The 13,355-nt window shown below is 44.3% G+C and overlaps 1 protein-coding gene across 2 annotated transcripts in view; it reads right to left on the bottom strand.

Annotated features, from left to right (window-relative positions):
- PLXNB1 (plexin B1) overlaps positions 1-13,355 on the bottom strand; it is a 55,023-nt gene that overhangs the window by 16,903 nt on the left and 24,765 nt on the right. For both annotated transcript variants that reach the window (XM_027860626.1, XM_027860625.1), the window contains exons 18-27: positions 11,776-11,952; positions 11,423-11,606; positions 6,825-7,067; positions 5,902-6,069; positions 5,670-5,818; positions 5,090-5,190; positions 4,749-4,966; positions 3,398-3,576; positions 1,826-1,892; positions 843-989 (exon numbers count right to left, since the gene is read on the bottom strand). In XM_027860626.1, the coding sequence (XP_027716427.1) occupies positions 843-989; positions 1,826-1,892; positions 3,398-3,576; positions 4,749-4,966; positions 5,090-5,190; positions 5,670-5,818; positions 5,902-6,069; positions 6,825-7,067; positions 11,423-11,606; positions 11,776-11,952 (1,633 nt within the window). The remainder of the gene's footprint in view (positions 1-842; positions 990-1,825; positions 1,893-3,397; positions 3,577-4,748; positions 4,967-5,089; positions 5,191-5,669; positions 5,819-5,901; positions 6,070-6,824; positions 7,068-11,422; positions 11,607-11,775; positions 11,953-13,355) is intronic.

Raw genomic sequence — 13,355 nt, 5'->3', positions numbered from 1 at the left:
CCCTGACCTTCAATTTCCTACAGGTTCCTGCGACTCTAGTCCAGGGAATCCTTCCCTCTCCCCAGAAAGATGGCGGCGATCTCTTTGCCTAAAGTTCATGCACCAGCTCTCTCAATTATGACTTGACATTAGAAGCTGGGTCCAGTGTCTAAACCATGTAGCCTCGAAGACAGAACCATTTTTACCAGGATCCTGTCTACGGTACGTCAGCTCCCTCCACTGGCCAGAAACAGACCCCTTATCTCTTGTGTTAAAGGTCTTACTCCCCTTTTGACACACCCACCAAATTCCTTGCCTGATGGACAGTTAGGTGGCACAGTGAATAGTGCACTAGGCCTCAAGTCAGAAAGACTTGAGTTCAAATCCTGCCTCAGACACTTACTGGCTTTGTGACCCTGGACAAGTCACTTAACCTCTGTCTGCCTCAGTTTCCTCAACTATAAAATGGGGATAGTAACAGGGCCTACTTCTCTAGATTACCATAAGGATCAAATGAGATATCTGTAAAGCACTTAGCACAGTGCCTGGTACACAGTAGGTGTTACAGAAATTATTATTCCATTCCCTTTCCCCTTTTCTGCTCTTGCTCTCAGCTCATAGGCAAAGCAGGAATGACTAACATTCTGAGCCCAGTGAATATTAAAGTCTTTCTTAGTTCAAGGTACCAGCTCTGTCCATTTCCCCAGTTTCCTTCTGATGACTCACTTGCGTGCCCCTCCCAGGAGAAAAAAGCCTTCCAGAATCCTATGATTACAGCTTCACAAAACCCCAATTATCTTACAAAAGCACATAAAATGACAAACAAAATTTCTACCAATGGACTAGGCAGGTCATTCCCTCACCAGAGGACGGTATTCCAAGTCCTCTCGAAGCAGACGGTTATCGTTCAATGTGTACTTGGCCTTGCCGGTCACACTGTCCACAGGCCCTTTGTCCACCTGGTGCTTGATCCCTCGGAAGAGCATGTAGAGGGGTTCACCCACCGAGTCCTATCGGAAGAGATCAGAATGTTACGCAGGCTAATGGGAGTGCTATATGGAGACACAGAGGGCAGAGGGGACTTCACTGCAATGGCAGTGTCCACATAGAAGGAGCAGCTACATTTCACAGGGACTAAATGAGTATCCTTGCTGGAGACACAGAAAAATCCAGCTCCAAAGTCTAGTTTAAGGTGCACTGCCCCTTTTTCCCTGCATTTTTCCTGTCCTATGTGAAATGGGCCTACAGTATCATAAAATCATAGGCTTGGAGCTGAAAATGATCTTAAAGACCATCTAATCCAAACTGTTTCATTTTTTAAAGAAGGAAATTGAGGCCCAAAGATGTCATAGAGGTCATGACAATGGCAAGATTTGAACCATGGTTCTCTATCTCTAAATCCAGCATTCTTCCCAATGTGCAGTTTCTCATCTAATCAACTACAACCTTCTTCTGACCAAGACAGAAGGAAGAAGGGAAGCAGGGGACCTGGGATGCTGGTCACCAACAAGGAGATATGGGGGAGCATGTGTCTATAATCACAAAGATGATGATGACCTTCACAATTCATCCCTTCTTAATCCCTTCTGGGCTCATTTTCAAAACCAAACCAAACTCTGTACATCATTTTGTCTGATATTCTAACTCAAGCTTCAGGGAATGGGGCAGGAGAGAAGCCCCTGATACATCACCTTGGTAACAGCCCCTCAGTAATCAAAGGGTTAATCACAGACCCTCAGATCACAGGATTAGTCTGAAGACACTATGTCTTAGACATAAGACATGCTTAATCAAGGTTTATTGAATTTAGCTAAATGGCCCAGGCCAAGAAACAAAGAATTCTCACCCGTACAAAGGTGTAGAGGCAAATGGACATCCAATTGGTGAGCAACTTTTCCACTACAGTCTCAGTCCTAGGTGAAAGCAAAAAGGAAAAAGTCTTGACATTACTAGGATGCAGCCTTTGGGGTAGGGAAGGGAACACTTGCACAGGACGGGTGCTTTGGGAGGAGGAAATAGGGTAACACGGTCAACACAATCAACACCAGAGGCCCCAAGGTCACCTGTGTAGACCCAAGCAGCACACACAGTGGTCTGGTCTTTGTGAAATTTACAGCAAACTCTGGTCAAATCAGATTGTTCTAAGGACAAAAACTCAAAAACTAAGAGTTGAAAAGAGAGCTTAATATTTGAAAAATAAACTCTACATACATCAATGAGAATATCAGAGTTCATCACCTTGATTTCCTGTAAGAGGAGGCCTGAAAGCTACTAGATGTCATGCCTGACAGTCCCCCCAATTTACATTCCCCCCAATTCCTGCCACACACATATGCCAGTCCAACAGCCCTTCCCAGACCCTTTCACACATTCAAGGTTATTGTGGCTGTTTTATGACAGTATCAGTTAGAAGCTGGGTTCAGTAATCAGGGTTCAATGGACTCCAAGAACTGCTGCCCTTTCTTGCCCCCCCATCCCCTAATCCCTCCTACCTCCTGCAAGACACTAATCCATCTGTCCCACCATCTCTCTGGCATCTTTAATATTTCCCTTTCCCCAGTTCCTTCCCATCTGCTTACAAAAATGCCCAAGGGTCTTCTAAAAGAAAAAGCCTTCCTTTTCTCCTTCCACCCTATTTGATCTCTCTCCCACCTTTCTCCCACTGAGGACTTGGACAAGTCATTTCATCCCTAAGGGCCTCGGTTCCTCCAGATGGAAATGAGGAGTGGGACAAGATGACCTCTAAGGTCTCTCCTGCCTTCGAAGCCTGATCCTATGACCTTGCAAACATTTCCTCCCCATCCTCATGACCTTATCCCTCCTTAACCCTTTGCAAGGAGGATTCTTCTGCCCCATCACTTTGCTAAAATTTCTCTCTCCGAGGTCACCAATGACCTCCTCACAGCCAAACTCAATTTTCCCTCAGTTTTCCCATATACACACCACTGCTCCTTATGGCAGGGAGCTGAGGAGCCCCAGCTGGTACTATTATCTGAATCAGTTCCCATCAGGAACCCTGCCAGCCCTCAGGGTTTTTAAAGCTAAAAAATGCTAGTATTGAGAAGCCTTTTAAAAGTCCAGGGCATGTAGGCATAGATGGGATCTCCAGATACCCACTGCTTCTTTTTACCTTTTGTTCCTCCATCTCTATCCCTATAGCAACATGTTTGCCCCACTTATTGTTCTGCCCTTCAATGCCCTCTTATAGTAAATGGCACGATCCTGCATACAAACCTCGTTGACTCATGTCCAACTTTTGGAAGCCACTTGTCCTTGTCATGAGTCTTAACTCCTGAACCCCACTCATCAGTCTTCCCAACCCCCAGCTCCTGCTTCCTCTCTGACCCCAGCCTCCACCCCCGCTTCCCTTCCCAACACAGACCCTTTACTGTCCCAGATCCCCATCAGAAACACTGACCTCCGCAGCATCAGCTTGGGATTCTTGGCCACATACTGGGCCACCAGGTCGCTGAGTAACGTCCGGAGAATGTCGGTGAAGTACTCCAGCTTCCCGTGCAATGCCACAGTGAGTAGGGACGCCACATAAGCACGGTCTCGAGGTGAGAAAGTGCGCTGACTCTCCAGTGTGTGGATGAACTGGGGATCAAGGAAAGGAACCATCAAGTCACACAAGTCCAGAGTTGGAAGGGACCTGGGAGGTCACCTGGTCCAACTCATCGCTGAGCAAGAATTCTACAATATTTTTAAGTAGCTGTGACCTCTGCTGGAAAATCAACACTGATGAGAAACCATCACCTTCTGAAGCAGCTTGTTCTATTTATGAACAGTAGCCCTAATTGTCAAGAAGATTCTCCTCACATTAAGCTCATATTTGTAGATTCTACCTCCTGCTCCTAATTTTTCCCTCTCTAATGCCTCTTCTACACATCATACTTCCAAATACTTAGAGACAGCTATCATCTCTCCCCACCCCCAAATATTCTCTTCTCTTGACTTAACATGCCCATTTCCTTCAAGTGATCCTGGAATAACATGGTTTTTAAGTCCCCTCCCTCTACTGAACATCCTTCTACTCGTCAATGGTGTTCCTATTATATGGTACCCAGGCCCAAATACAGTACAGGCATCCCTTCCACTTTACATGGGTTAGGGGTGTGGTTCCCTTGCAATCTGGAAAATTTTTTTGGCCCTCTCTTCATACCAGAAAAGAAGTCTGAATGATTATGGTATTAAAAGATAAAATATTCTGATATTATACAGTACTATGCATATATTTTATGCATTTCTGAGTTTCTAAACTTTTTCTGCATTGTCTGCTGGCCTTCACGTGTCATCTGCAGCCTCCACAAAACTCCTAAAAATTTTCCATTTCATTTCTTACGCTGATCCAAGATATATCAAAACCCCAATGGGGAAAGTCGTGATGTGGAAGCGATAACTGTACTTTATATGCAATCTGACCTGACCTGAGGACCAGAGTATCAGCTCCTTCCTTCCATACTTGGACAGTGCAGGCTAAGATCACATTAGCTCTTTTGGCAGACTGTTGATTCATATTGAGCTTTCAATCCACTAAAATCCCCAGATCTTGTACATCTAAGTTATCTGTTGTCTAGCCATACTCTGTTCTTTACCCTGTATCTATAAAATTGATTTTTTGAGCCTAAGTGTAGGATTTACATTTACTGGAAGGGAGGAGAGTACAAAGGGAAGAAGGAAATGGAGTAGAGAGAAGGGGAGCAAAGGGAAGAGAAGGGAACTAAAGGAAGACTTGGAAAGGGGAACATAGAAAAAGCAGGTGACTGTACCTTGGTGAGAAACAATTTGCTGTTGAGTAGATTGGACAGCTGCCCCAGCCCCTGCTCCACTGTGGGCCTGCGACTCTCGGGTACCCCCAAGTCTCTGTGTAGGGGTGACTCCCGGTGTCCAGGAAAGAAGACACGCTCTGCATATGACTTGTAGTCCAGAAATGGGATCCCACTGCCCACCAAGTCACTGGTAAGATCTGTCATCTCTGTCATCAAGTCTAGAAAAGGAAGACACATGGCTCTGGAGGGCTGACTGGGGCGAGGAGTCAGGAAAGAGCACCAGGGCTCAGGTGACAAAGAGGCGCAGAGTCAAGAGAGGTGGAATGGAGCAAGAAAGTCACCTGTAAACTCTTTCTTGCAGCGATCTCGAACACTGGTTTCCAGATTCTCCAACTGGATTTGCACTTTCTTATAGTCCCTCAGGGCCTGTTTGCTCTTCCTCCTAGGAACCCCAGTGTAAGCCAGGAGAGAGAGAAAGAAGAGAGGAGGGAGAGACAAGGAGGAGAAGGGGGGTGGGAACAACGTCGAGAAAAAGTGGGGGGATGGAGGAGGGAAGGAAAAGTGTGAGAAGGGCAGGGAAGGGAAGTTTGTGTATGTGTGTGCAAGAGAAAGAGACAGAGAGAGAGAGAGAGAGAGAGAATATAAACATACAGTGAGTACCACAATAGAGGAAATTAGGGACCATGTAGTAGTGGGAAGAATAGAGATCATACAGAGGAAAGAAGAGGAACATCATGTGGGCAGATATAAAGTGGGCAGAAGGAGAGAGAGAACATGTGGTGGGAAGAAGACCACTCAGAGGGGGAAAGAAAGAACATGAGTAACATGTCACTGGAGGGTGAAGGAGACTACAGATCTCCCTGATCCCCTAAGCCCCCTCTCCTTCCCTTTCCCTCGTCCCCTTTCTAAGATGTATCCCACCTATAGATGAAGACGATGATGAGGACACCAAGTGCAAGGAGGCAGGCACCCACACCCAGTCCAACCTGGGCTCCTACGGGGAAGGCAAGGGGACTCTCGATGTCATATTGGACTCGGCCAAGGGTAAAGTTCAGGTTGCCCATCTGCACCTGCACCAGGAACAGAATCACCGAGTCCAGACAGCTGCTGACTATACCCACCCAAGTCTCAAAGCTTTTCATGCTCCACTTACTGTGAACTCAGGAAGGGAGTTCAACCCTTCCCGGTGCCTAGGAGGGGGCTGTTCCGCAGGGGGTTCACAATATAAGTGGTTCCGTGTCAGGGTCTTCACTAGGCAAGGACCATCACCAATCATGGCAACCACTTCATCCTTGGAGATTGCTAGATCCAGATTCTCCCCCTGGGATAGAGACAATGGGCCACTCAGGATGCCCCAATCCCCCCAAATAAGAGCAATATGGGGTCACTCTGACCCGCCTCCCACTAAGACATAGGAATACTGGGTCAAAATCAGTACCCTCCTCTCTCTGGGATAGAGAGCAAGTAAATAATCCCCTGCCCTCACTAGGATGCAAGGACAATGGTTCCATCAGATCCCCTGCCCCTGGGATGGAGGGAAAGCGAGTCACTCAAACCACCCTTCTCCTGGGACACTGAAATAATGGGACTCCTTCTCCATGCAACAGAGGGAGAATAAGTCACTCAGCTCCACCTCCCTCCTCCTGGAATAGAAGGTCAATGGGCACCTCAAACTTCCAGACCTCACAATAGGATCCCCTCCCCCTCCTTGCGTATTCAGTCTCTCCCTCCTATCCCTTTATTCCTCCCTCCCCATGATTCTCTCTTACCCTACCATACCACAACCTTGCCTCGACCCTCTATGCTCCTAGAATCCTTCAGCTCCTACAACCCTCCCACAATGACCAGCCTCAAGCCTCTGCTTTGTCCATCTGTCTCCCACAACTCAGCAAAGCCAGCGAGGCAGTAGGCTCACAAGGCTAGGGACAATGCATTCTTTTTACTGAGCAAGCAGGGAAGCAGAGACACCTGGGAAAAAAAGAATCACAGACCCAGCAGGGGGCAAGAAGAGTGAGGAGCAGGATCTCCGCTATGACCTCCCTGGAAGCCACAGTGCTGTGAGGGAAGGATAGATACCTCCACAGACAGCACACTCCCAGGCTTGTGTCGGAACGGCGAGGAGGGGTCCTCCACGTTGAGGGGCCTCAGGATGGGGTTGGCCTCATAGGAGAAGCGTGTGGGATGCAGGGTAGCAAAGTCAAAGAGCAGATTGTCAAGGACAAACTCCAGCTGGACCCATGTACCACCTGAGAGCCCAGGGATGGCTGGTGTACGGCACACAAGTAGGTGTGAGGAGTTGATATGGCACAGCTCCTCAAACTGAGAGAAAGGGAAAAGAGGCTAATGAGGAGAGGGAGACAGCAGGACTATGTCTGCCTCAGCTACTCAGCCCCAGTACCTTCAAGGTAGCGCGCCAAGCCCACACACTGAACACCTGCTATGTGTGGGGGCCCCAGCTGGGTGCTGAGGGAATACAGAAAAAGATGTGGTCCCTGCCCTGGGGAAGCTCCTCATCTAATAAGGCAGCCATCTATCCCCCCTCCCCCAGGAAGCTCCAGCTACACAGGAAAATCAAGATAGAACCTGACAGAGCAAAATCTAGAGTTTGTCCAGATCAGATGATAGACACACAGACCAAAATTCTCTCCTCCCTCACACAATCTTCACTGTGAACATTTGACATGCACAAATGTCATTCCCCAATAGATAAATGGTCAAAGGATATAGACAGAAATAGAATCGGAAAAAAACAACAACCACATAAAAGAAGGCTCCAAACCACTAATAACAGGAGAAAAGCAAATCAAAACAACCCTGGGGATTCACCTCACACCCTACAAATTGACTAAGTTGACAAAAGATAGCAATAGTCAATGTTGGAAGGGTTGTGGGAAGATAGGCACACTGGTGCATTGCTGCTAGAACTGTGAATTGGTACAACCATTTTTTGAAAACAATTTGGAATTATGCAAATAAGGTGATTAAAATGTCCATACATTTTGGCCTACAGATTCCATTACTGGGCTTATACCTCTAGGAGGCCATTGATAAGAAGAAAGTCCCCATATACACCAAATATTTATATCAGCACTTTTTGTGATAGCAAGGAACTGGAAACAAAGTAGATAACCATCAACTAGGGAATGGCTGAACAAAAGTATGTAAATATAATGGAATATTACTGCGCTGTAAGAAATGATGTATGATGCATACAGAGAAGCACAGGAAGATCTACATGAATTGATGCAGAGTGAAGGAAGCAGAATCAAGAAAATAATATACAGAGTGACCACAATGATGTAAATCAAAATAACAATCTCACACACATACCAAAATCAAGTGACTGTTGCAAAATTATAAAGAACAAACATGGCTTGAAAGAAGAGATGTGAAAAGACACTCCCAGCCCACCCTTTTGCAAAGGTGGGAGGTCTGCAAGTGTTGCATACTACACATATTTTCAGACTTTTTCTATGTATTGATCAATTATACAGATTTTATCCTCTTTTTCTTTTTTTGTCTTAAAAAAAATACTGTTAAACCTTCCCAATAAGATCAGGGGTGAAGCAAGGATGCCCATTATCACCACTATTATTCAATATAGTACTAGAAATGTTAGCTACAGCAATAAGAAAAGAAAAAGAAATCAAAGGAATTAGAATAGGCAATGAGAAAACAAAACTATCACTCTCTGCAGATGATATAATGGTATACTTAGAGAACCCTAGAGAATCAACTAAAAAACTACTTGAAATAATTAACAACTTTAGCAAGGTTGCAAGATATAAGATAAACCCACATAAATCATTAGCATTTCTTCATATGACCAACAAAGCCCAGAAGCAAGAGATAGAAAGAGAAATTCCATTTAAAATAGCTATATACCAGGAGCAGCTAGGTGGCATAGTAGATAGAGCTCCGTCCCTGGAATCAGGGGGACCTGAGTTCAGAACCTGAGTTCAAATCCGGCCTCAGACACTTGTCATTTACTAGCTGTGTGACCCTGGGCAAGTCACTTAACCTCAATTGCCTCACCAAAAATAAATAAATAAAAATAACTATGAACAATATAAAATACTTGGGAGTCTACCTACCAAGATAAACCAAGAAACTATATGAACACAATTACAAAACGCTTTTCACACAAATAAAGTTAAATCTAAACAACTGGAAAAATATCAATTGCTCATGGGTAGGCCAAGCCAATATAATAAAAATGACAATTCTGGGGCAGCTAGGTATCACAGTGGATAGAGCACTGACCCTGGAGTTAGGAGGACCTGAGTTCAAATCTGACCTTAGATACTTGACACTTACTAGCTGTGTGACCCAGGGCAAGTCACTTAACCCCATTTGCCTAGCAAAAAAAAAAAAAAAGACAATTCTGCCTAAATTAATTTACTTATTCAGTGTCATACCAATCAAACTACCAAAAAAGTATTTGATAGAGCTAGAAAAAAAAATAACAACAAAATTTATCTGAAAGAATAAAAGGTCAAGAATATCAAGGGAATTAATGAAAAAAAAAAACACAGAGAAAGGTGGCCTAGCAATACCAGATCTCAAACTATATTATAAAGCAGTAATCATCAAAACTATCTGGTATTGGCTAAGAAATAGTGGTGGATCAGTGGAATAGATTAGGTACACAATACACAGTAGTCAATGAGCATAGTAACCTAGTGTTTGATAAACCCAAAAACCCTAGCCTTTGGGATAAGAACTCACTATTTGACAAAAAAGGTTGGGAAAATTAGAAAACAACAGAACACAAACTAGGTATAGGCCAGCATCTCACACCGCATACCAAGATAAGGTCAAAATGGGTACATGATTTACGCACATAGGATGACACCATAAGCAAATTACAAGAACAAGGAATAGTCTACCTGTCAGATCTATGGGGAAGGGAAGAATTCATGACCAAACAAGAGATACAGAGCATTATGAAATGTAAAATAAATAATTTTGATTATATTAAAATAAAAAGCTTTTGTACAAACAAAACCAATGCAACCAAGATTAGAAGGGAAGCAGAAAGCTGGGAAACATCTTTACAGCAAGCATCTCTGATAAAGGCCTCATTTCTCAACTACATAGAGAACTGAGTCAAATTTATAAGAATACAAGCCATTCTCCAATTGATAAATGGTCAAAGGATATGAACAGGCAGTTTTCAGATGAAAAAATCAAAGCTATCTATAGGCATGTGTAGAAGTGCTATAAATAATTTTTGATTAGAGAAATGCAAATTAAAACAACTGAGGTACCACCTCACACCTACCATATTGGCTAAGAGAGCAAAAAAAAAAATGAAAATGATAAATGTTGGAGAAGATGTGGGAAAATTGGGAATTGTGGGGAAAATGTGGGGAAACGCACTGTTGGTGGAGTTGTGAATTGATCCAACCATTCTGGAGAGCAATTTGAAACTATGCCCAAAGGGCAACCAAACTGTGCATACCCTGTGATCCAGCAATATCATTACTAGGTCTCTATCCCAAAGAGATCATAAAAAAGGGGAAAGGACCTACATGTGCAAAAATATTTACAGCAGCCCTTTTCGTGGTAGCAAAATATCAGAAACTGAAAGAATGCCCACCAGCTGGGGAATGGCTGAACAAGCTGTGGTATATGAATATAATGGAATACTATTACACAATAAAAAAATTATTAACATGCAGATTTCAGAAAAACCTGGAAAGACCTATATGAACTAATGCAAAGTGAAATGAGCAGAACCAGGAAAACATCGTACATATTATAAGCACCATTGTGTGATGATCAATTATGAATGACTCAGCTCTTCTCAGCAACACAATGATTCAAGACAAGTACAAAGGACTCACAAAGGAAAATGCTATCCACATCCAGATAAAGAACTGATGGACTCTGAATGCAGATCGAAGCATATTTTGTTTTAGTGAGGCAATTGGGGTTAAGTGACTTGCCCAAGGTCACACAGCTAGTACGTGTCAAGTGTTTGGTCCGAGGCTGGATTTGAACTCAGGTCCTCCTGATTTCAGGGCCGGTGCTCTAGTCACTGTGCCACCTAGCTGCCCCAAAGCATATTTTTTTAACTCATGTTATTCTTTTTCATGTTTTTTCCCTTTTGATCTTTTTCTCCTTTCACAACTGTGACTAATATGGAAATATGTTTTACATGATAGCACATGCATAACCTATACCAAATTACCTACCATTTTTGGAGAAGGTGAAGGGAGGGAAAGAAGAAGAAAAATTTGGAACTCAAAATCTTGTAAAAATGAATGCTAAAAATTGTCTTGACATGTAATTGAAAAAAATAAAATACTATTTTAAAAAATACTGTTATAAAGGTGACTTTCTGGAAGGGGAACACTGGGGAAAACTATGGTGATGTAAAAAGCAAAAGACATCAATAAAAATTTATATTAAAAAATACATGAATCTTGAAAAATGTATTGAGGTGCCTGGGGAGAGAATGAAGTGTTAGAGTGAGGGTATGCAGTGCTAGGGAAAAAGATGTTTGGGAGGCTGGAGACAGACTGACCCTGGGTAAAGTCTCCAAGACAGATAAGGAGAGACCACTGTGTTAGGATGAGGTTCTGGGACAGAGAAATATAACACATACCCTCAGTCACATAAATACAACAGGACACAATAAGAACCTGGGTGGACAAGAGATGACCTACGTGTCGTGTGCTGCATGAAGTTTCCTGGGAACATTTGGGCTCAGTCTCTGGGACAATCCGGCGTCTTCGGCCCAGCCCCCGTCGCTGACGCAGATGCTGCTCCTGAGTTGATATCGTGACCCGGATTCTTGGCGTCTGTACCACATCCAAGTTCTGCCCATGGACCCAGATCACACGCCCTCCACTGCAACACAGCCATGTGAGCCACGGCCCCACTGCAACATAGCCATGTGAGCCACGGCCCCATGGACACCAAGCCACACAAGCTCCCCAGCCCTCTCCCCCACAGACACACACACCCACACACTATCACCCCCCAGCTGAGAGCCTTGCCTCCCAACCATGCCCGGCACCTGACGAAGCTCTTGGCTGGGCCGGCAGAGGTTATGTTGGGGTCTGGTGTGTACTGGAAGAGGCCCTGCTGCAGCTGCCTCTCCACACCCCCAAACCACACAGCCACCTGCAGTGCCACCGACACAGGACTCGGGCTCGTCTGGCACTGCAGCTGTTCCATCTGGGCCACTGAGAAACTGAGGGTCAATGGGAAAGAAAGAGAACCTGGGTCAGGCTTAAGGAAGGTAGCGAGAGCCTGATACCATGGCAGAGTCTGAAGGAGAAAGATTCTAGAAATCTGCTAAACTAAGGGAAGGGGACAAGGAAACAGAGACATAGGTAGAGGAGTGCAGGAGGAAAAGGGGGCCAGGGAGGAAGAGGAGAAAAGAGGAAAGAGTGAGAATCATAGCATCTCTAATGGGAAAGCCCAGAAGGGGAGTGTCCAGCCAGGCCATGGTTAGGATCTCTGGAGTCATCATCCAGGTTCAGGACACATACAAATATCTAAGATTCCCTCAGTAACATAGTATGGCTCTATCATCCAGAGGTTTAACCAAACTTTTTTTTAATTAGTTATGTTTCCAAAGTTGGAAACATAGATAGAATGACAGTCTTAGAGTCAAAAACATCTGCCTCTAACATATTAGTTGTGTGATCGTAGGCAAGTCGTTTAACTACCCCAGATAACTCTGCATCCAGAAGTCACAAATGAATGTCAGATTTCCATTGGTGGAAGGAGTTTCTACACGAGAAGCTCCTTTTTTGTTGTTGTTCAGTCATTTTCGGTCGTGTCCAACTCTTCGTGATCCCATTTGGGGTTTTCTCGGCAAAGATAATGGAGCGGTTTGCCATTCCCCTCTCCAGCTCATTTGACAGATGAGGAAACTGAGGCAAATGGGGTTAAGTGACCAGCCCAGGGTCATGCAACTAGCAAGTGTCTGAGGCTAGATTTGAACTCATAAAGATGAGTCTTCCTGACTCTAAGCTCAGCACTCTATCCACTACACCACCTAGCTGCCCTTAGAGAGAAGTTCCTTAACAGTCACTGAAATTACAGGTCCAAACAAAAATAAAAAATATTTCCAACTTAACTGCATCTAGCGATTACAAATTCCATAAATGCATCCCTCATTGTGTAAAATCTATTTCTTTGTCCTAAACTTATATCTTTCAGGCTTCAAAGGAGACTCTCTTAATCCAGGATTAGGTAAACAAGTCCTTTGCTGATCCCTTCATACAATCATAACATTTCATGGTTAGGGGGAACTCTAGAGGTCTTCTAGTCTTCCCATTCCCTCCAAATCAAGAAATCCTGTCTTCACCATTCCCTTGAGGGCACACATGTCAGAGAACTCAAGACCCTAGGAGGCAGCTCCAAACGTCAGCAAGTTTTTCTTACCTAGAGCTGAAATCTGCCTCTCAGTAACTCCCACCCATGGCTCCTAATTCGTCCCTCCAGAGCCAAGAAAAACATACCTAATCTCTCTTTCACATAAAGGCCCTTCCCTTCAAATACTGGAAGGCAAGTCCTGTTTAGGCCTTTTCTTCCTAAACCAGTTATTCAACTAGTTCTGAACTCACCTAAATATGCTAGCAGCTA

The sequence above is a fragment of the Vombatus ursinus genome, unplaced genomic scaffold, assembly GCF_900497805.2.
Source record: "Vombatus ursinus unplaced genomic scaffold, bare-nosed wombat genome assembly UNPS02014225.1, whole genome shotgun sequence".
Taxonomy (NCBI): domain Eukaryota; kingdom Metazoa; phylum Chordata; class Mammalia; order Diprotodontia; family Vombatidae; genus Vombatus; species Vombatus ursinus.
Note: the sequence above shows the minus strand (reverse complement) of the source record. Positions and strands in the feature narration are given on the sequence as shown.